The following is a 23,440-nucleotide window of genomic DNA, read 5'->3' as shown; positions in this document are numbered from 1 at the left end:
ATTATGTGCAAGGGCATGGGTAAAAAATATTGTATACGCCTATTCAATTGAACTACTTTTACTGAAAGGAGGGACCTCAACTTGCCCAAAGTATCTAATTTGGAGAGAAACGGTGCCATTCAAATCTTGACTTAATTTTTAAAAATCAGTTTGGACCTCCTTGATGACCCCTCCCATAGTAACCTCTGTAGCTGCTGTGACTTCAGCTGCAAGTCCCAGAAGGGGAGTAAACATCAGGTTTTACATGACTTGAGTGGGGTGCAGAAAGATTAACTTACTTATCGTCCCAGGGCACTAGAATGGGATGTCAGGGGGGGGGGGAAGGCATGTCCAGCCACCCTTTTCAATGCTTTAAACTCTTTTTTTTTTTTAAATGTTTAGGTCAACTCAAAATACTGGCCTGTGACGTGAACCTGGTTTTGTTACACCCCAAATGATCATGTCAAAGTTCATTTTTGTATATTCTGTTTCATTGACATGTTAGCTGAACTGTACTTGTGTGTGTTTCAGGTGTGACCCTGAGTACAGCTGGGTTTCCTGGGAGATGGGCAGCCATCTATCGTGCATGTCCTGACTCTGGAATGGTTGACGTGATTTGAAATAATGTGTCGCTTTTTCTTGGTTTTATTCTCACTTGTTATCTAACAAGAACCTAAGGTCAAGCACATTAGACTTGACTGTGCCATGAGTTTCAACTCTATTTTACAAGCAGGTCATTGTGCCGATGTGATGCAAGTAAATGGTTTGAGGCCTTTTATTAAACCAAGCGTGCTTAGGCAATTGTATAGTTCAACTATGCTTAAAAGGAGATCAGAAATCCATGGACTGTGATAGACTTGTCTTCATGATCTCAAACCAGATGACTTGTTTCAAGGCTCACGTAATTCTCTCTCCAGTTGTAGCACCACTGCATTGTCTGTAGTCGCCAGCGTTTTGATATTCATAGATACTGTTTCTACGACAGCCTAGATATGTGCTTCATAACCGCTGCTATTGACTCTGCAGTACCTTCACTGTCTGAAAATGCCTGTATTTGTGAAATAATTGAGTGCTGTAGTCTTGGTTATTACAATGGTAAAAATATGCGGATGAGTCTGTAAGCGCTGCAGTATTTAAGCTGTTTCTGTAGGTCAAGGTGATGTCCTGATTGGCGGGGCCTATATTGACCTAGCAGAAAAGGCAACCTTTTATGAACTGAGGTATTTGTTACAGATAACTAACCAGTCACGGGAAGCCGGCGCCAAGTCACTCCATTACACTATTTTGAAAAACAAGTCTCACTTTCAGTCAGATTGTTTATTTTAATAGTAGCTGAGCTTTCAGTCAGTTGCTCTGCAGAGCATATCTCTACAGTGGGACAGAAATAATTTGACACGTGGTAATCTGAAGTACCCAAAAAATCCACTCGCAGAATCAGAAATACAAATACTAGATGAATATTTCCACTGCAAATACTAGATGAATATTTCCACTGCAAATACTAGATGAATATTTCCACTGCAAATACTAGATGAATATTTCCACTGCAAATACTAGATGAATATTTCCACTGCAAATACTAGATGAATATTTCCACTGCAAATAATAGATGAATATTTCCACTGCAAATACTAGATGAAATACTAGAAAAAAATGATTTGTATAAGGAACCCATGCTTTCAAAAAGAGCAATAGCGCAACAATGGAAGAAACAAAATATGCCTTTTCCCACTATTGTTCTGATGGTTTACTACCTGAAAGTTTAGCTACTATTAAAATTAATTTAGGAAGTGTTCTGAGGCGTTATGCATTTTGCCTCCTGCACCTTCACTAATCTGTTTTGGGTGTGGAGATTCTGCCTATTATCCACAAAATATTTCACCTTCATTTGCTCTCCAGTTCTTCCGCTAGGTGTTCACTTGCCTGTAGTCTGGCCTCAATGGCTTTCAGTTCAACATCTTGTGCTTAAACACGCAAGCAAAACCAATCAATATCACACAAAGGCTATTTAGTTGTAATGCAGTGTGTAGGCACGTAGCTCAGCAGCTGTGAGATCCCCTACCTTCATTCTGTCTGATCAGGTCTGCCACCTGGTTTTCAGGCTGACTTCCACTTCAGCAAGTTCCATCTTGGTGTATTTCAGTTCAACGATTTGCTCTACCAACATCTCTCATCTGTCTCAGCTCATTCACTCAGATATCATTCACTTTGTCTGCCACTGACAGACAGCAGCACAGTACCAACAGAACTACGGTGGTCTCCATACTATAGTAGGCCTATACCTAACCTCAGTGGTGTAAAGTACTTCAGTAAAAATACTTTAAAGTACTACTTTAAGTAGTTTTCCAGGGTGTCTGTACTTTACTATTTATATTTTTGACTTCTTTTACTTCACTACATTACTAAGGAAAATACCCGTTACATTTTGAAAGCTTAACAGGACAGGAACATTTTCCAATTCACATACTTTTTTGAAGAAAACATCCCTGGTCATTCCTACTGCCTCTGATCTGGTGGACTCACTAAACACAAATGCTTAATTTGTAAATCATGTCTGAGTGTTGGTGTGTGCCCTTGACTATCAGTAAAATAAACTTGTGCCATTTGGATTGCATAATATAGTAATTTGAAATGATATATACTTTTACTTTTGATACTTAAGTATATTGTTGCCTAACCTCCTCACTTAAAACCTTTTGAGTCATAGCATTCCTTTATACAGTGTATTTGGAAAGTATTCAGACCCCTTCACTTTTTCAAAGGAATTCTCCGTAGAGCTCAGAGACAGGATTGTGTCGAGGCACAGATCTGGGGAAGGCTAGCAAAAAATGTCTGCATAATTGAAGGTCCCTAAGAACAAAGTGGCCTCCATCATTCTGAAATGGAAGAAGTTTGGAACCACTAAGACCCTTCCTACAGCTGGCCAAACTGAGCAATCGGGGGAGAAGGGCCTTGGTCAGGGAGGTGATCAAGAAACTGATGGTCACTCTAACAGAGCCCCATAGTTCCTCTGTGGAGATGGGAGAACCTTCCAGAAGGACAACCATCTATGCAGCACTCCACCAATCAGGCCTTTATGGTAGACTGGCCAGACGAAAGCCAATCCTCAGTAAAAGGCACATGACAGCGTGCTTCTAGTTTGCCAAAAGGCACCTAAATGACTCTCAGACCAAGAGAAAACAAGATTATCTGGTCTGATGAAACCAAGATTGGACTCTTTGCCCTGAATGCCAAGCGTCACATCTGGAGGAAACCAGGCACCGCTCATCACCTGGCCAATACCATCCCTAAGGTGGAGCATGGTGGTGGCAGCATCATGCTGTGGGGATGTTTTTCAGCGGCAGGGACTGGGAGACTAGGCAGGATTGAGGGAAAGATGAATGGAGCAAAGTACAGAGAGATCCTTGACGTAAACCTGCTCCAGAGCGCTCAGCACCTCAGATTAGGATGAAGGTTCACCTTCCAACAGGACAACGACCCTAAGCACACAGCCAAGACAACACAACACAAGAGTGGCTTCGGGACAAGTCTCTGAATGTCCTTGAGTGGCCCAGACAAAGCCCGGACTTGAACTCGATTTAACATCTCTGGAGAGACCTGAAAATAGGTCTGAAAATATGCTCCCCATCCAACCTGACAGAGTTTGAGAGGATCTGCAGAGAAGAATGGGAGAAACTCCCCAAATACAAGTGTGCCAAGATTAGTGTCATACCCCAAAAAACTTGAGGGTGTAATCGCTGCCAAAGGTGCTTCAACAAAGTACTGAGTAAATGGTCTGAATACTTATGTAAATGTAATTTGTACTTTAAAAAAAAAAAGTATACATTTGCAACATTTTCTAAAAACCTGTTTTTGCTTTGTCATTATGGGGTATTGTGTGCAGATTGACGAGGGAAAAAAACTATTGAATCCATTTTAGAATAAGGCTAAAATACTTTACCAATGCGCTGTGCAGGCCTACACAATGTGAAAGACTAACAACAGGATTAATGATTAGCCACTGTTCTTAGTTTAGTCATTTTTCCTGGTTAAACTTGGATATTTTGGAAATTCAAGGTGAAATTGAGCAAACAATGACCAGGGTATTGATACTGTTGTGACAAGTACATCTATTGCGCACCTGTTTTTGCTCAGTCTTGTCATACAATATTGACAATGGAATACACTTTTAATATTTTATAAACTATATAGTTATCATCAAAGACCTATTTTAGCGGGAGTCCAGGACATTTTGTTCACTGGGATTTCTCTCTGCACGGTTACCGTATCATGTGAAGGGATGAAATTGGGCAACCATCCAAACGTCTATTAATTTAGCGCGCTATGGAGGACTCGACCAATCAACGACGCGCGCGCGCGCATTCAACGGTACCAACAACCTGCAGTGCAAGAGAACAGGACTAGTAGCTACAGTAAAAATATAAAATAAAGCAGACTTTTCAGCTCCTCAGCTTCGGTTGATGGTCAACATTTCAAAACTAAGGTAGTCAACAACATTGAAATGAGTCATATTTGAGTGTGTCTGACGTGTTTTCTCTGCCCTGCATCACTTTACAACCTTATGCTAGCTAGCTGGTTTGCTAGGTAACGTTAGCTGCTAAGCTAGCATTACTGGCTAGTCAGACTAGGTTTCAAACCAGTCATTGATCATATCTAATGTTAGCTAGCTGGCTAGTTTGCTAGCGACACAAAAGTCCAATTGATACGCAAACTTGAGACAATAAACCTGGTTAAAATGCGTGAACATAACTAGTTAACGTTATCATGATGGAACCAGTCATCCTGAATTCTAACCTTTCTCTCTACGGTTTTGTGTCAAGATTCAAGAGATAGTCAAGAACAAGGCATTAGGATGGACTGGTTCCACTGTAACAGCTGCTTCCGAAGAGAGGGGCAAAACTTTGCTGTCTCCAGCTGTGGTCACATCTGCTGTGAAGGCTGCATCAACCCTAATAAAAGTATGACTGTTGTCATTTCCCTGTCCCCCGCCCACACCCATCCTATGGTCCCAGATCTGTTCTTATTTCATACTGTTGTGTTGTCTCGAAATGTTGCCTTTTTTCCCCCTCAGAACATTGCACTGTGTGTGGAGCAAGCTGCAATTACCTGGCCATCTCAGACCAGGTTGGTTTAATTTGTTCAATTCAATGACTGTCACTGATTCATCAACAGCAACATGTAGCCTACCCAGTAAATCAAGTGTCCCTCATCTCTACATACTTATAACACTTTCTTTTCCCTACATTACTCTTCCTATATTGGAAGATGAAGCCTCAGGAGCAGGTGTTCTTCAAAGACCCTGTTAAGCTCATTCAGTCTCGTCTGGAGCACATAGCACAGGTTCAACTCTGTTTTACATTTTGTGTTAGGTGTATTTGATATAAAAGTTGCGGCGTAAAAGCAGTGTAAAAATGAAAGTTAAACACAAATGTTTATTATGGGCCTACCAGCGCAATACCTATTTGAACAATGATATATCTGCCTGTCAGATTGCTCTATTCCAGCGAAGGCAGAAGGAAAGGGTCATTGTCTACTTCAAAAACAAATCTATGGAGCTGGAGAGGAGACTGAAGGATGTCACAGATCAGTGTTACAGGTTCAGTAACAACAACTGATAGTATGTTACTATTATTCTTCTGTATTACTTCAGTCAATTAGTGACATTTCTTTCTCTCGCATAACCTTTATGCAGGCAAGTTTTAGAGCTGAAAAGAGAGAATGCCGAGTTGAAGAAACCTCTCTCTCAGAGGAGGGTATGATTTTCAGTGTGTTTAGCATCGAATGTCTTTGAGCATTAGTAAAGACTGTCTTTTGACTTTGATTAATCAAGTACGCTATTGCTGTCACAATACTCATTTTAGACTTTCCTCTTTTTTTCACAGGCATCACCTGGACAATTTCAAACAAATGGGTATAAGTCTCAAATATTTATCACATCTGAGAAATATATTTTCAATATGTTGTCATTATCTCATTAGTTCAAAGTGTTCACTGACAACTGATCTGTTTCCCCTAGCAGTGCCCAAAGGATGTCTCTCCCAGTGGCTGTTACCTCCCCAGGTAAAGATGAATGTTGATGGATTGTGGTCAGAGGCATTTCAGAGATCTTAGCAAGACGATACAATTTAAATGAATCCCCAATAGGAGAAATTCCAATCCATTTTAAACCTCAGATGAGCAATGGTGTGTAACTTTCCTTATCTGTCTTTACACTTACAGTCACCCCTCGCTCACGTCCTGTTAGGTAGGAGATATATGAATGTGGTTGCACAGACAAGCATGTATGCATACACACATCACACTGACTGTCTAACAGCAGTCTTTCAAACACAATGTCCTATATTCTCTCAATTTATTAAATTGAGAGATATTTTCACCTGTCAATAACTGTTTCAGCCACCAAGGCTTTGCTGAAACCCAGGAGAGATTCAGAGATAGAAACCCTAGGCTCACCCTCGCAGTGAGTTTTCATTCCTTCTTTGCTAAAGCAGTTTTCATGTCCCTTCTCTGTCTTAACTGTAGCAGACTGAGAAACCCTCCTCCAGTAAGTGTCTTTTCTTATGGTCTCTGTTTCTCTCTTGCTCCCGCTCTCAGACTCCGCCTGGTTCTGCCACATCAATCTCCAGCCATGGCTCTCTGCACGAGCGTGGTGGCTTCAGTGAGTGGCACACAACAGATTAACTTAATGTCATGAAAAAAATAATCATTGGCACATTTTCATGCCAAACATTTTTGAAAGATGTCACAGAAATATATCAACAATCCACAAACAGATGGTTACAGATTGGCATAGTGTTACGGTGCGTGAATGAGGACCCAAAAGCGAATTAACGTAAACAGAGCTTCTTTAATAACAAACATAGGTAGGCTCAGACGGACCGGCAGATTCCGACAGGACAAGACAAGGTTGCAGCAAACATGACGATAGTCTGGTTCAGGCATGAAACACAACAAACAAGAATCCGACAAAGACAGGAGCAGAAACAGAGAGAGATATAGGGACCTAATCAGAGGGAAAAAGGGAACAGGTGGGAAACGGGGTGAATGGGTAGTTAGGAGGAGACAAGGAACAGCTGGGGGAAAGCGGGGGAGAAAAGGTAACCTAATAACAACCAGCAGAGGGAGACAGGGTGAAGGGAAAGGACAGAGACAAGACACAACATGACAGTACATGACACATAGAATTGTCTTAGCATACCATGGTAGTTCATTCAAGCAACAACAATTTTTCTGTAAATCACTTTGAACATCAAACTGTCTAATGGTGGGACTGAAATGTTTATTTTTTTTAATCTCTTCTCATAGGGACTCCCACCATTATTAGCACTCCCACCCGGTAAGAATTGATGAATATCAGTTGATTTCCATTTCCATGGTGCATCGTTGGAAGTAGTGGTAAGGGTGGATTTACATTAGTAATGTTGTAGTAAGATCGCTCTTCAACATCAGATTTGCTACTTTTCTGTTTTCACTATCCTTACTTCCTCCTTTGGATGTTCTGTGACCAGAGCCACGTTCCTGCTTCATGCATGTGTGTGCACCTATTAGCGTACCGTAAATACCATAGTATATAGACAAACAAAATAAGGAACGCACATCAAACTATACAGGAGCTTCTCATCTAAACCATAATGTTGCACTCTTGGTTAATTCAATGATTCACAAATGTGTTAATATTTTAAGCCTTTAATTAGCAATTTGGCTAACAGCAAAAATGCTATCTACTGGTATTAAGGTAATTCTTACAGGTACATGTAGTGTGGGAGATTCTCATTTGGACAAAAGTCGTCCAGAAACTGATAATTGGTTGAGTGTCAATTACACTGAACAAAAATATAAAAGCAACATGTAAAGAAATTTTCATACGCACAAAAAGCTTTTCTCTCAAATTTGTTTACATCCCTGTTAGTGAGCATTTCTCCTTTGCTAAGATAATCCACCCACCTGACAGGTGTGGCATATCAAGAAGCTGGTAAAACAGCATGATCATTAAACAGGTGGACCTTGTGCCAGGGACAAAAAAAAGGCCATTCTAAAATGTGCAGTTTTGTCACATAATGCCACAGACGTCTGAAGTTTTGCCATGCTGACTGCAGGATTTTCTACCAGAGCTGTTGCCAGATAATTGAATGAACATTTCTCTACCATAAGCTGCCTCCGTCGTCGTTTTAGAGAATTTGACAGTACTTCCAACTGGCATTACAACCACAGACCACGTGTAACCACTCCAGCCAAGGACCTCCACATCCGGCTTCTTCACCTGCTGGATCGTCTGAAACCAGCCACCCGAACAGCTGATGAAACTGGGTTTGCACAACAGAAGAACTTCTACACAAACTGTCAGAAACCGTCTTGGGAAGCTCATCTGGGTGCTCGTTGTCCTCACCAGCGTGTCGACCTGACTGCAGTTTGGCGTTGAAATTGACTTCAGTGAACAAAACTCACTTTTGATCGCTACTGGCACGCTGGAAAAATGTGCTCTTTGCGGATGAATCCCGGGTAACTGTCCCGCAACAAGATCCTGAGGCCCATTGTTTTCTGATCCATGCACCTACCTTTTTTAATTTATTTGTTAAGTATCTGTGACCAACAGATGCATATCAGTATTCCGAGTCATGTGAAATCCATAGATTAAGGCCTAATGAATTTATTTAAAATTGACTGATTTCCTTACATGAACTGTAACTCAGTAAAATCTTTGAAATTGTTGCATGTTGGAATATTTTTGTTCATTATAATTAATAGGCGAATGGAGGATTGTCCTCACCTCCTCAGATCTATGAAGCACAACTGCCCTACCTGAATCCTTTGCAGAAGAGTTGTGTGGGAGACATCTCTCAAAGAGAGAGTTGAATCTAGATCTGTCTCTTTACACTACAAAAGTATCGTTCCTGGGACTGTGTCGTCAAAGTAGTTTAGTGTAAAGCTAAATGAGCAAACCTCTCTCCCCAATTCTCAGGTCTGAGAATCTGACTCCAAACATTTTCCAGTTCTTGACTGGGTCATCACTGCACTCCCCAAGGCCTTTCAGAAATGGCCAGTAAAACTGGTAGGTTATTGTTTCATACTGACTTAATTTCAATTCCAGTGACAAAATTGAGATCCAGTTGAATTTAGGTTTTAAATTAAGTAGCTCCTAAAGTGACTGGAGTTGAAATGGCAAAGACCCAACTTTGATTTCAGTACGTGTCCTGAAGCATTTTGGCATAGTTCTTACTTTTTTTTCTGCAGAATCTGATGAACAGCTGAAAACCGATCTCAGAAAGTGCAGGGAAGCAGTTAACACACACAGTTTTTTTTATATATATTTTTTTTTACTTGTTTCCAGTGATGCAGTTGTGCAAATGTTAAATTGAACATAATACAACATTAAAAAGACATGCTCCGGTACTTTGGCAAATAAAGTATATATATATATATATATATGTATTTTTAAACCTCCCGCTTTGGGATGTGTCAAAGTGTAGTTCATATATGCATAATCTATGAGCAGAATTACTGTCTTCAATTAGCCACAAAATCCCTAGTTTGAAAATACTTTTCTTGAAACTGTGCAGCACCATTTCCCCTACATTACAACCCACGTGGGCCAGCCCCGTAACAATTTTAGTTGAGTGGAAGCTAGCAAGAGGCCTGCCCAGCATTATCCAATGAGGTTGCAGGACGGGCCCAACAACTCAGTGGAAACAGTAGAGAGCAATGAGGTGGTGCACATATGTGACGTAGTACGCAATTTTCAGGGACCACTTTTGTCTTTGGAGTGTTACTTTCACAACTACTAGATATAAAAGATACAAAAGTACTGGAGAATCTGACTTTTGAAATGAGTGCCATGTGTCCAGTTAAGTAGAACATTGAAAAACTGTTTACAACTACAATTAAAGGGATTGGCAACTGAGAATAGTGTTCAGACAAACATTTCTCCTTCAGCATTCTTGTACTTCCTTTGTAATGTTCTCATAGCTAATAGAAAAAACATTTACACTGTAGAAAACGTTGCTTAATGTTGATTAAAATACTTTTACTGGTATACCTGGATGACTGTAACAAGTAATTTTCCTCTCAGAGGCATAGAAAATGGCCTGCACAAAACACTATTTATTGCTTTGGATTAAAGTGGACTAAGACAATCTATTATGCTTCAATCCCTTCTCTGCTGAACTGAATTTGGTTGGATTACACAATTCCAGTGACTTCTTTTGCCCCTCAATCACCTCACACAAATGCTCAATATAGGAAGAATACTGTCCCCACTAATCTGGGGCATGGACTAGGTGAAATCAACTAAAAACCCAACGATAAAAATAAGCCTGTATTGCAGCCCTTCACAAGTAAACAGAAATTGAGACAGGTGAGCAGAGTGAAAAATACAGGATTATACCGGACCAAAGAGTGCAGTTCTTCAGTTTATCCAAAATATGGTTTGAACTTGTAGTCTTTGTGGATATTGAACTTCACTTTAAAACATTGCAGGTCAGTGCAAACTGCATAACAATTTTAATAGGAATTCAATTTTTATGAAAAGGAATGCATTTAATAAACATTATCACAGCTAAAATGTTAGGGCTCAAAAATTCAAGTGCAACCTGTCTATTCAGAAGTATTACGTGTGGATGTCCAGTTTGTTGTTGTAAAAAGGACATGTAGGTTGTAAAGGAATGATTTCTACATTAAGTGATTAATCAGTGTCTTTACCCTAAGTCTCATAAATGATATGTTTAGGTTTTCCCAGTGCAGTTTCACTTCTGTAAAATACAGAACTAAACTACAGTACCTAAGGAGCTCCAACCAATACATACTTTTTATCCAGTTAATATGTTGCTACAATACTGGACTACAAATGATATAGCACAAACAAAAGAGGTGGGTGGGGGGGGGGGGGGATTGAACCAGTGTACTATGTACTGTCCTGTCTACAGTAGGCAGCACCATCAGGATTTAAAGTCCAAACTTATGGGGGAAAAAAAGAGAATGCAGCAATAATTCAGCACAGTCGCAAAATCTGTGCTGATACTAAGCATTTAAGAGTCACACCTGCTCACATTAAAGCGAAGTAATTCAATATGAAAAGTTTGTCAAATTTATGAGAAATTCTGGGTAAAACATGATCAGTCTTGTCCTCAAAAAAAAAAAAAACACTGCTATTTTCCAACCCCTACCATTCCACAAGTTCCTCATCTCAATCAGTAACATTGGCCTCTGGGTCAAATGCCTTGCTCTCCTGAGATGCAAACCAGTCCCGCACCTGCTGGTAGCTCATTCGTGACTTTTTGCAAAGGGCATCTAGGTCTTTCTCATGAAGAACCCCTGTCGAGCGATGGTAAACCTCCAGCGGATTGATGTCCGGGGAATCTGCAGTGGATGTTGGCGCTGTTGCTCCATTCACTTGAGACTTTCGTTTGCGGCTACCCGTAACCCGAGGAGTTCCACTGGAACCGTTTCCGCCACTGCCATTTTGCTGTGTGGCTAGTTCAGCCAGGAATTGCTCTCGGAATTGCTCACGGACCCCCTGCACCCAACGTAGCTGACCATTTTTAACAGCATAGCGCGTATCCCCAAACCACTGGCTGACGTCTGCACGAGGCAAGCCTGTGAGCTCTACCAGCTGGGTGTAGTCCTCACTCTTAGGCCACTGGCACCGCAAGAAGTGCTCCTTTAGTATGTCCAGTTGTTCCTTGGTCTTCCGTGGTCGGCCAGCGGGTGTAAGAAGAGGAGATGAGGATGAGGAAGGACTGGAGAGAGACAGGGCTGTCAGTGAGGCTTTGGCTGAGCGAGCAGACCTCTGCACCGTGCTAGTAGAACTACGCTTATTAGCGGTCAAAGTTGAAGGGGTAGTAGAATGCGAGGGGGGAGGGGAAGTGGAGATGGTAACGGCTGATGGTGGTTGTTTAATCTCTGGGTTCTTACTGCCCCTAAAGTGTAGAGGCTTTTCTTGTTTCACCACCACCTCGTTCGCTTCCTTAACAGTTTCAGTGTGAACTGAGGCTTCCTCCGCAACCTCGTCCTCCTCTGCCTCCACTCCCACTGCTCCCTCCCCAAATGCCTCCAAGCTGTTTGACAGAAAGTTTTGGAAGAAGTGTGAATCTTTCACCCCGTTGCTGCGAGCTCCCTTCTCTTGAGCCCTTCCCTGCATTTCAGCACCATTTTCTTGATCCCGAGGCCTGTGTGCTACGAGTGGAAGAGGTCGAAGTTGCTGAGACTCGTTCTTTGATTCTCCTGTGGTCAACTGAGGATAGACCATGGATGTTCCAAGCAGTCCACGCCCATTTCTAAGCTGGTACCGGCTGTCGCTGAACCACTTGCGGATGTCATTGCGGCTCAGGCTGGTTTCCTCTTGCAGGCGTCGGAGCTCAGTCTCTGCGGGCCAGTTTTCCCGCAGGAAGCTGCTGCGAAGGACTGCAAGTTGGGCTTTGGTCTTTTTGTAGCGTCCGCGTTGTTGTTGCTGTGGAGAGCCAAGTGAGGTCTCAGAGAGGCTCAGGGAAGCATCAGTTGCGGTAGTTGCTGGCATGTCCACAGGAGGGCGGTAGTAGTATGAATCCTGAGGGGGTGGGAGAGAGGAACTGAAATGTTGGACAGTGGCGGCTGGTTTGCAGGGTTCTGGGGTCTCATGTCTGGCTCGTTTTCTTGGGTGAAGCAGATAGGAGTGAAGACCATTATTAATTTGATCATCGTCCTCTGCCTCCACAGATATTGCCCCACATCCATTCCTAATTTTGATCTCCTTCTCATTTGCATTGTCGTTAGTCCGCTCAGGTCCGGCCAACTTGCGACGCGTCTCCTCAATCTCCTCTGAGGCCCAGCTGATACCATATTTGATTCTCTGCACCATGAACCAGACCTTGACTTTGTCCAGAGGCAGGGCACAGAGGCGTGCCAAGGCATTCACCTCACGAGATGTTGGGTATGGGAACACATTGAATGCCTGGACCAGCTCTGGGATGGTGTCAAGCTCACGTGTCTGATCTGACTGTGTCCATACTAGCTTCAGGCCCTCAGAGACCAAAGGCAGGCACACCACAGAGTTATGGTTGGTGCTGAAACTAACACCCCCATCTCTGCCCTCACTTACATCACTGTCTGTTGCACTGGGGTCAGAGGATAGATTGCTCTTTCCATTGGTGATCTGATAGTGTGAAGTCTTGGAGAAATGCAGGGAGGCATGCTTGCCTTCATTCTCTGTCCATGTGACCTCACACTGGGATGACTCCTTCATGTTTACCTCCAGTCCTATTCTCCTGTTACGGTCAACCTGTGTTGCCATCGGTGATGTCACCGCCCGTCACTCCAGTCTGGTAGAGATATGATAAAGATATCAAATACATTGTGTGCTTTATAAATTGATTATAACATTAACAGTGAAATCACACTGGAGGTTGGCAATGTCTAGATACTATAATGGTGTCATGTGCTTTAGGGGAAAAAGTGTCAAAGGAGCAGTATATGAGTCACAGTCTATATGAAAGTATCTAGAGGAGGACTTTCTATTCCCAAAGTCAAAGACCTGACAGCTGTTTCCCCTCCCCCCTCTAAGTCACACTCCCTTCTCAAAGTCTCACCATGAAACTGGTTGTATACCCTCTGTCCAGATTGTGCTCCCCTCCCCCTTGGAACCAAAGTGTGGTGATTGACTTTTGTGTTGTGAGGGTGGGGTGTGAGAAATCTGCCACAGGCGCTTCTCTTACCCTTTCCAGCACTGGCTTTGTTCCGTCGTCCTTGTTTCCCTTCAAGTCGTCAGTCCTCAGAATCAAGTTTGACCCCCCCCTGACAGAGGCAGTGAGGCACAGCAGAAACACCTATGGAAAGACAAGAGATTGAGCAATTGACATATTCAATGTGTAGGCAATTCATACATGATAAAATATATACATAAATAAAACATTGTCATTTATATAGGAAAAAACATCTGAAGCAGAGGCATTGACTATATACAAAAGGCCAACTTGAGACCGGCTATTTGAAGGAATTTATGTGCAACCTCTGTCCTTATCTGACCAAAAGCATAAGTTCATTGCCAATTCACAGAGCAAACTATGACACGCAACAGGTGTAAATTTAAAGTAATTTCCCCCTGACAAACACACAAAACTGGGATTTATTCCAAGTGCCCATACTCAAGCGGTCTATTTACCCTGGCGGGCCGCAGTGTGCATGTCCCAGACTGGCAGTGTAACACCCGATTCAACTTACTTTGATGACCAATACCGAAACTTCGTTAGCAGAATCAGGTGTGTATGATGAATGAATAAGCGTGCAGGACTGTGACAATGACGCACACCCTGTGTCCTTCCAGCTAGGAGTTCACATGATGATTACCACAGCACAGGGTTTCCCAAACTCAGCCCTTGGTCTTCCCAATGATGCACGTTTTAGTTTTTGCCCTAGTGCTACACAGCTGATTTAAATAATCAAAGCTTGATGAGGTGATTATTTCATCAGATGTGTTAAGGCAAAAAACAACCAGTACACCCCTGGGAGGCCCCAGGACCGAGTATGGGAAACCCTACGATTGCTTAATAATAAACATAAGCTAACACGAAAAGAAACTGGGAGTCAAGTATTTGAAAAATTAGATCAAGTTATGCTGACCAACTTTACGTAACGGTCAGGAATATCTAGTATCGGAACCCAGAACCAAATCACTTAAGTGATTAGCGAACTAAATGTATCCTGCTGTGGTCTGTTGGAACTCTGGTTCTCGGAAGTTATTCGTTCATATCCCAAAAATGATTGGGCCAACCAGGGAGCGAGCAAACTAATAGCCCGTTAACATTTTATATTGCCGACGACAGAAAGATATTCGTCGCTTGACTAACGGTAACCAGGCCTCATATCATTCATCAAGACAGTATACGATGTTAAACAGCTCACAGGTTGGAGTAGTGGCCATGACAATAGGCCTACCCTTCCGATGTCTTGATCCTTTGTGGCGTACTAGCTAAAATGGTCAGACTGCACAAGCGCACTCACACGGACACGCTTCAGTAATAACAAAAAATAAAAACTTACCGGAATCGTGTACTTCACCCCTTCACTCTGGAGTTGGGTAAAGTGAAAACAAGATATCCAAATATTCTCTTTTGTTAATGTCTGAAGTTGGAGAACAAAACGGGGGAACAATACCGTTTGTCTGACCCTGATGCTTTATTTATCCGTCGAACCTCAAAACGGGTTCTCGTTTCGGAAACAATTCTAGAACTTTGTAGCTGTCTCAAGTTGAGACCCAAAACTGATACTTGATATGATACGCCTTTAGAATTGAATAATCGATTTGTTAATTGTTTGAAACGGTTTCCTTACTGTACCTACCCCCCTCGGTCCGTTGTTGCTTTTGTTCTGTAAATCCGAAAGTGTGTCGTGTCCGGCCAAATCGAGGCTAGGAGGACCAGGAACTCAGAGCACCCCCCCTCCCTCAGTATCTCCTGAGTGACGGTAAAGAGGGTGTGCCATTCTATGCAAAGACAGGGATTGGAGGAGGGAGGTGCCGGTCATTGGGACTGGTCGGCAAAATAACTCTTCCATTACACACTTATAGGAATCGCAATCGCCATGTTTGTAAGGTTATCTTAGTTGTTTAGAAAGAGTACGTTCAGATTCCATTAGACCAACGATGGTCTATTATATTGACAAGATAGTCAAGTGACCACTCTAACAATAGAAGTGCATGTCATCGAAAGCAGACGGGGGGGATCGAGATCAGGTGGGACCATTCTAGCCAATGAGAGGGCAGAGACGCGTGTGAACAACAGGCCATAGAGATAGATGACTCATCTTTGTATCTGTGCCAATATAGTCTTAATTTGCTGATTGCTTCCAACTCATAGGACTCCCTACCTAGTTTACTACATAAAAAAATGTGTAAGCCCTCGATGGCAATGTCCATGCTAAAGTGGAGCTGCGTTCAGTACGTTTTTACGCTCTGGGACGTTCAATTGAACGGAAACGTTGCTGTACTAAACCAGTTGAAAAACGGTGAGGGGTTGGGTTGTGGAACGCTGTCTGCATGGCTGCTGCCCTTTAAACACGTTACTTCAAGCCACACCCCACCACACACACCAAACGGGCGCAAAAATACCTCAAAGTCTGTTCAATAATGTTTTGGAGAAACATGTCGTTCAGCACAAACCGTTCGCAAGGTAAACCTCTGGTTATATCCACGATGACTATCTCCATGACAACTGGCACAATTCAGATTTAAAAGTAGTTTTTTTCTAAATTGCAGGAATGCAATGTGCGTTCACTTACATCAGTACATTAATAACAGCCTAACAATTTCCGAACTTCTATTTCATCAAATCAGTCTCATGTAGCAAATTAGCAATTCCATTTTTGTTGACCAAATTCAACACTCAATGATAGTGTTCCTCCTCCCCCCCCAAAAATACCAAAATTCCTCACCTCATGGGCTTATTTTTCGTGTACAGATTTTGGGCTGAGTAAAACATCTGGCTTCACATTCCTCTCTGATGAGGCTATTAATAAAACATTTCAATAACTGTTTAAGTAAGTGCTGTGACGACCCTCCCACTCCGTCTGCCATATTCTCTCTTTGTTCTTGTTTCCTTATTAGGATACCAGTGGGAGGAGTTGGGAGGGTCGTCAGCTACATGGGAAACACCTGGGCCGAGTGTCCCAGGATAAATAGACCTCTTCCAGATTCATTGGGGGAGCCTCTCTCCATGCAGACACCTTCATAGATTTCACATTTATGCATGCAAAACACTCAATTACACACACACACCATTGCTAATTGCATTTAGGTTACCTTAGTTAATATATTTTGTTATTCCTTATCTCCACATTGTCTCCCTTTTGTTACGAGCTTCGAGCTGGTTCGTGACAGTGCACAACAAGAGCCCAAAGTAAACTCATGCAATAACAATTACCCTGCTACACACAACATATTAGTGTTAAGTGGTATAGGAATGTAGATACTTTTATTGCTATCAGTATTACAAAATACATTCACATTTGGTTAGTGTTTTAGGTGTAGCTAAAAATCACAGCTGGCATGTCTCTTCATACAATGCTCATTTGAATAAAGTATGCTTTATCAGTCATTTTGTGCTTAGACGTGGTAGCATCTCCCAACTTTTGTAAATCTGAGGCAATAGTTTGGCACGGTTAATCACATGCAAGCTTATTAATTGGTAAAACTCATACTCAATAAACAACAATGGTGTATTCCTCCATAGGAATATGAACACAGAATTATAATGATTTAGTATTCTATGTATAGGAATACTGTGTAATGTACATTACTGCCACTGCAGTAGTCCATGTGTCACGAGTTTGAGGAGTCTCAGAAGCGTCCATGGTGAGGGTAAGAACAAACTGAGGAACCCGGAAAAATGCGGGTACCATCTAGGAGAGCCAGGAAAGATATAGGACCTGGGTAAGGAGGAATTTGAAGGAGGTGTGGTCTGTCACACTCCGACCTGAAAATAGAGTAAGATAGAGACTCGTGTATAGGCCTATGTACATTTCAGTTCAGCGTGCAACATCTTGTAGTCCCTAACCAGGTCAACACGTTTCCTGACAGCGACATCAGGTTATCTTCAAATTGGAAACGGAATGCAAAACAGAACTTGAACTTTGAAAAACATCTGCAAATCAAAAAAAAGTTAAGGTGAGAGCCCAGATCTAAAACAAACAAATCTTCAAAAGGATATACAGCCTGTTTTGTTAAGGCTTTATAATTAACTGCAGAAATACACTCACTGAACAGTTTATTAGGTACACTCATCCAGCACTGAGTCGAGACCCCCTTTGCCTCCCGAACAACCTGAATTCTTCAGGGCATGGAAACATTGCTCAATTGGTATCAAGGGACCTAATGTGTGCCAGGAAATCATTCCTCACACCATTACACACCCACCACCAGCCTGTACCGTTGACACAAGGGAATGCCAATTCCTGACTGTTATCAGCATGATGCTACAAGAAACTGGATTTGTTGGACCAGGCAACATTTTTCCACTCAATTGTCCAGTGTCGGTGATCGTGTGCCCACTGGAGCCGCCGCTTCTAGTTTTTAGCTCATAGGAGGGGAACCCGGTGTGGTTGTCTACTGCAATAGCCCATCCGTGACAAGGCCCGACGAGTTGTGCATTCCCGAGATACTGTTGTGTTGTGCTGTTATTTGCCTGTTTGTGGCCTGCATGTTAGCTTGCATGTTTCTTAACATTCTCATTCAACCTCATCAACTAGCTGTTTTCACCCACAGGACTACCACTGATTCAAATCAAAATCATATTTATTTATAAAGCCCTTCTTACATCAGCTGATAACTCAAAGTGCTGTCCAGAAACCCAGCCTAAAACCCCAAACAGCAAGCAATGCAGGTGTAGAAGGAAAAACTCCTTAGAAAGGCCAGAACCTAGGAAGAAACCTAGGAAATCTCCAGGTGGAGATTATAACAGAACATGGCCAAGATTGTTCAAATGTTCATAGGTGACCAGCAGGGTCGAATAATAATAATCACACTGGATGTCGAGGGTGCAACAGGTCAGCACCCCAGGAGTAAATGTCAGTTGGCTTTTCATAGCCGATCATTCAGAGGATCTCTACCACTCCTGCTGTCTCTAGAGAGTTGAAAACAGCAGGTCTGGGACAGGTAGCACATCCGGTGAACAGGTCAGGATTCCATAGCCGCAGGCAGAACAGTTGAAACTGGAGCAGCAGCACGGCCAGGTGGACTGGGGACAGCAAGGAGTCATCAGGCCAGGTAGTCCTGAGGCATGGTCCTAGAGCTCAGGTCCTCCGAGAGAGAGAAAGAAAGAGAGAGCATACTTAAATTCACACAGGAGAAATACTTCAGATATAACAGACTGGCCCTAGCCCCCCAACACAAACTACTGCAGCATAAATACTGGAGGCTGAGACAGGAGTGGTCGGGAGACACTGGCCCCATCCGATGATACCCCCAGACAGGGCCAAACAGGCAAGATATAACCCCACCCACTTTGCCAAAGCACAGCCCCCACACCACTAGAGGGATATCTTCAACCACCAACTTACCACCCTGAGACAATGCTGAGTATAACCCACAAAGATCTCCGCCACGGCACATCTCAAGGGGGGGCGCCAACCCTGACAGGAAGATCATGTCAATGACTCAACCCACTCAAGTGACGCACCCCTCCCAGGGACAGCATGGAAGAGCACCAGTAAGCCAGTAACTCATCCCCTGTAATAGGGTTAGAGGCAGAGAATCCCAGTGGAGAGGGGAACTGGCCAGGCAGAGACAGCAAGGGCGGTTCGTTGCTCCAGTGCCTTTCCGTTCACTTTCACACTCCTGGGCCAGACGACACTCAATCATAGGACCTACTGAAGAGATGAGTCTTCAATAATGACTTAAAGGTCTTTGTGTAGGACCATTCCATAAAAATTGAGCTCTTTTGGAGAAAGCCCTGCCTCCAGCTGTTTGTTTAGAAAATCTAGGGATAGTAAGGAGGCCGGCGTCTTGTGACCGTTGCGTACGTGTAGGTATGTACTAGAGGTCGACCGATTATGATTTTTCAACGCCGATACCGATTATTGGAGGACCAAAAAAGCCGATACTGATTAATCGGCCGATTAAAAAAAAGAAATGTAATAATGACAATTACAACAATACTGAATTAACACTTATTTTAACTTAATATAAAACATCAATAAAATCAATTTAGCCTCAAATAAATAATGAAACATGTTCAATTTGGTTTAAATAATGCAAAAACAAAATGTTGGAGAAGAAAGTAATATGTGCCATGTAAAAATGTGTGCCATGTAAAATATGTGCTGTGTAAAAAAGCTAACGGTTAAGTTCCTTGCTCAGAACATGAGAACATATGAAAGTTGGTGGTTCCTTTTAACATGAGACCTCAATATTCCAAGGTAAGAGGTTTTAGGTTGTAGCTAATATAGTATTTATAGGACTATTTCTCTCGATACCATTTGTATTTCATATACTTTTGACTATTGGATGTTCTTAAAGGCACTATAGTATTGCCAGTGTAACAGTATAGCTTCCATCCCTCTCCTTGCCCCTACCTGGGCTCGAACCAGGAACACATCAACAACAGCCACACTCGAAGCATCGTTACCCATCGCTCCACAAAAGCCGCGGCCCTTGCAGCGCAAGGGGAATAACTACTCCAAATCTAAAAGCGAGTGAAGTTTGAAACAGTATTAGCGCACACCCAGCTAACTAGCTAGCCATTTCACATTGGTTACACCAGCCGATAGGCTTGATAGGCTTGAAGTCAAAAACAGCGCTGTGCTTGCGAAGAGCTGCTGGCAAAACGCACTAAAGTGCTGTTTGAATGAATGATTACGGGCCTGCTGCTGCTCAGTCAGACTGCTCTACCAAATCAGATTTAATTATAACATAATAACACAGAAATACGAGCCTTTGGTCATTAATATGATCGAATCCGGAAACTATCATTTCGAAAACAAAACATTTATTATTTCAGTGAAATACGGAACCGTTCGGTATTTTATCTAACGGGTGGCATCCCTAAGTCTAAATATTATTGTTACATTGCACAACCTTCAATGTATGTCATAATTATGTAAAATTCTGGCAAATTAGTTCGCAATGAGCCAGGCAGCCTAAACTGTTGCATATTCCCTGTTTCAAATATTTTTATTAAACACACACAAGAATGGTGTATAGGTATACAAGACAGGTATAGACAATCCTTATCTAAACATAAAAGAGCATACAAGAACAACAAGACCCAGAGTTCTGGGTGCAGAACAAATAATACAAAACACGACATACAAAACAAGGACACGTAGAAAGAAAGAGGGAAGATGTCCCCCCTATCCCCCCCCCCCTTATTCCCCCAACCCCCCCCCCCCCCCCCCTCCCAACTGCTCGGGTGGCAGGGCCATCACATGCTGCCCAAAGGTAGATTCAAATATTACAATTGAGAGTGCGTTAATAAGTACAAATTCACAGCGCCGACTCGTCCAAGTAGGAGAGGAAAGGCTGCCAGATTTGATCAAATGTTGATCATTTATTGTTCAGAATATATCCAATTCTTTCTAAGTGTACAGTGTTTGCCAATTCACTGAGCCATAATTTGGTAGAGGGCGCTTCCCTCCTCTTCCAAAACAACAATATTAGTTTTTTTGCCGAGATGAGACCGTACGAGATTAGTTGTTTTTGGGGGTTGGTTAATCCGTTTAGGGACTCAGATACTCCCAGGATTATCAGAAGCGGGTCTGGATCTATTGAAGTCTCCAAAACTTCAGAGAGGATCCCAAAAATTCCACTCCAATAACCATGCAAGCTAGAGCATAGGGCAAAGCAGTGGAGTAGTGTACCCTCCGTAGCCTGACATTTATCACATGTAGGGGATGTGTCAGGAAATATCCTATGCAGTTTAGTTTTGGAATAGTGTAATCTGTGTAATACCTTGAATTGTATGAGACGATGTCTGGAATTAATGGAGCATGTGTAGATATACTCCAAGCTCTCTTCCCAGTCTGCCACCGAGATGTCAGTCCCTAGTTCTTCCTCCCATTTTGCCTTGATGGCATCAGTGGAAGGTGTGCTACCAGATTGAAAAGCATCATATAGATGCGATATCAGTTTATCGGAGGTGGGGCATATTTTTATGCATCCGTCAAACATGGAAGGTTTAGCATTCCCAAATGTTGGGAGGTGTTTTCTAACGTAGTCTCTGATTTGTAGGTATCTGAAAAAATTACTTCTGGGAAGGTTATAAGTTTCCCTCAGCAACTCAAAGGAAGCAAAGGTCCCTTCTATGTATAAATCCCCTATGGTACTTATCCCCAACTCTCCCCATCGCTCAAAGGTGTTATCAAGGTTAGAAGGGGCAAAGGAGGGATTCCTGGCGACAGGGAGCATGAATGACATTGGTCTAAGCTCAAAGTGGACTTTAATTTGCTTCCAGATTCGGACTGTGCTATGTATAATAGGATTGTTACAATAAAGTGACATCTCCAGATTGACAGGCGACAAAATCACAGCGCCAATAGAGAAGGGGTGACACTCCTCACGCTCCATACCAAGCCAGCTGGATGCGTCATCCAGCAGAAACGTAACAATGCGGAGGTTAGCGGCCCAGTAATAAAATATAACATTTGGGAGAGACAATCCTCCTTCCATCTTGGATTTACAGAGGTGTTTTTTACCTATCCTGTGTGTTTTATAATCCCAGATGAAAGGATTGATAATTGAGTCCAGTTGTTTATGAAAGGATTTAGGTATGAATACTGGGATGTTCTGATATAGGTAGAGCAGTTGTGGGAGGAAGACCATTTTAATGGCATTAATTATTCCGAGCAGAGAAATTGGGAGAGTTCTCCAAAATAGTATGTTTGCTTTGAGTTTTTGTATCAGAGAGGTGAAATTCTCTTTAAATAGTAAGGAGTATTGTTTGGTAACTACAATTCCTAGGTAGGTAAATTGTTCTGAAGATAACTTAAATGGGAGATGTTCTAGCCAGGAGGTATTTTGCGACCGTATGGGCATTAATTCACTCTTGTTCCAATTTATTCTGTATCCCGAGAAGGTACCAAACAAATTGATCACATCAAGAATAGCTGGGATACTAGCCTGGGGTTCTGTTACATAGAGGAGGATGTCATCTGCGTATAGGGAGATCTTATTTAGAGTATCTTTAGTATTATAGCCGTGTATTGCTGCATGAGATCTAATCGTCTGAGCGAGCGGTTCGATAATTAGTGCGAAGAGCATAGGCGACAGCGCACAACCCTGCCTTGTCCCCCTGTTGAGGTTAAATCGAGGCGACAATGATTGGTTAGTGAGTATTCTGGCACAGGGGTTCCTATATCAAAGCTGGATCCAATTTATGAACCTATCTCCAATATTACATTTCTGTAGGACCTTGAATAGATAGGGCCACTCAACTTGGTCAAAGGCCTTTTCGGCGTCAAGAGATATGACGGCAAGGTCCACGTTGGGTAACCTCTGAGAATACATAATATTGAAGAGGCGCCTGAGATTGAAGAATGAGTTTCTGTTAGGGATAAAGCCGGTCTGATCCGAATGGACCAATTTGCCAATTAAAGTGCTAAGCCTGTTAGCCAGAGTTTTTGCTAAAATCTTTTGGTCTGTATTAAGGAGAGATATTGGTCTGTATGACCCTACCTCTTCTGGATCTTTACCCTTCTTATGTATAACTGTAATGAACGCTTTGTCCAAAGTAGAAGGGAGAGCTCCATCTTCATTGGCCTGAACCAACATTTTGTGCAGATAGGGAGAGAGCATGTTGCTGAATGTTTTATAGAATTCACCAGGGTATCCATCTGGGCCCGGGGTCTTGCCACTCTTTAGAGATTTAATTGTTTCTCAAATTTCATCAAGAGATATTTCCTTATTCAGGAAGTTAGAATCTTCCTGGTTCAGGGCAGGAAGACTACAGTCCTCCAAAAATGTTTGCATAATTAAGGGGTTAGGATCCGCTTTAGATGTATATAGAGT

The 23,440-nt window shown here is 42.4% G+C and overlaps 2 protein-coding genes across 9 annotated transcripts; one reads left to right on the top strand and one right to left on the bottom strand.

The window, feature by feature from the left end:
* The first annotated feature begins 4,212 nt into the window (after positions 1 to 4,212).
* On the top strand, positions 4,213 to 17,036 carry rnf212b (E3 ubiquitin-protein ligase RNF212B). Of its 6 annotated transcripts, none has more exons than XM_090182654.1 (14): positions 4,213 to 4,462; positions 4,800 to 4,937; positions 5,051 to 5,103; positions 5,245 to 5,319; positions 5,469 to 5,575; positions 5,672 to 5,732; positions 5,862 to 5,890; positions 5,996 to 6,039; positions 6,199 to 6,223; positions 6,376 to 6,439; positions 6,574 to 6,637; positions 7,285 to 7,315; positions 8,939 to 9,028; positions 16,547 to 17,036. In XM_090182654.1, the coding sequence occupies exons 2-13, from the start codon at positions 4,832 to 4,834 to the stop codon at positions 9,021 to 9,023; spliced, it is 744 nt and encodes a 247-aa protein (XP_090038780.1). In that variant the 5' UTR covers positions 4,213 to 4,462; positions 4,800 to 4,831; the 3' UTR covers positions 9,024 to 9,028; positions 16,547 to 17,036. The 6 variants fall into 6 exon arrangements, with proteins under 6 accessions (XP_090038780.1, XP_021469497.1, XP_090038782.1 ...); XM_021613822.3 differs by lacking the exon at positions 16,547 to 17,036 and adding an exon at positions 9,211 to 10,009; XM_090182656.1 differs by having other exon boundaries at positions 4,214 to 4,462; positions 5,999 to 6,039.
* On the bottom strand, positions 9,272 to 16,544 carry homeza (homeobox and leucine zipper encoding a). Of its 3 annotated transcripts, XM_090182652.1 has the most exons (4): positions 16,375 to 16,544; positions 15,286 to 15,427; positions 13,662 to 13,772; positions 9,272 to 13,268 (listed from the first exon to the last, which is right to left on the bottom strand). In XM_090182652.1, exon 4 carries the CDS (start codon positions 13,238 to 13,240, stop codon positions 11,159 to 11,161), a length of 2,082 nt encoding a protein of 693 aa, XP_090038778.1. In that variant the 5' UTR covers positions 13,241 to 13,268; positions 13,662 to 13,772; positions 15,286 to 15,427; positions 16,375 to 16,544; the 3' UTR covers positions 9,272 to 11,158. The 3 variants fall into 3 exon arrangements, with proteins under 3 accessions (XP_090038778.1, XP_021469494.3, XP_021469492.3); XM_021613819.3 differs by lacking the exon at positions 15,286 to 15,427; XM_021613817.3 differs by lacking the exon at positions 16,375 to 16,544 and having other exon boundaries at positions 14,986 to 15,427.
* Positions 17,037 to 23,440: the final 6,404 nt, after the last annotated feature.

The sequence above is a fragment of the Oncorhynchus mykiss genome, chromosome 8, assembly GCF_057628025.1.
Source record: "Oncorhynchus mykiss isolate SJ-2025 chromosome 8, ASM5762802v1, whole genome shotgun sequence".
Taxonomy (NCBI): Eukaryota; Metazoa; Chordata; class Actinopteri; order Salmoniformes; family Salmonidae; genus Oncorhynchus; species Oncorhynchus mykiss.
The sequence above is the reverse complement of the archived record's forward strand: the minus strand, read 5'-3'. Positions and strand labels throughout refer to the sequence as shown.

Excerpts from the sequence above, each read along its gene's own strand:
- rnf212b (XM_090182654.1), top strand. The coding sequence starts at position 4,832 with ATGGACTGGTTCCACTGTAACAGCTGCTTCCGAAGAGAGGGGCAAAAC. Across the intron at positions 6,040-6,198 it reads AGTGGCTGTTACCTCCCCAG|TCACCCCTCGCTCACGTCCT; the intron begins GTAAAGATGAAT and ends TTACACTTACAG. Across the intron at positions 6,638-7,284 it reads GCACGAGCGTGGTGGCTTCA|GGACTCCCACCATTATTAGC; the intron begins GTGAGTGGCACA and ends CTCTTCTCATAG.
- homeza (XM_090182652.1), bottom strand. The coding sequence starts at position 13,240 with ATGGCAACACAGGTTGACCGTAACAGGAGAATAGGACTGGAGGTAAAC.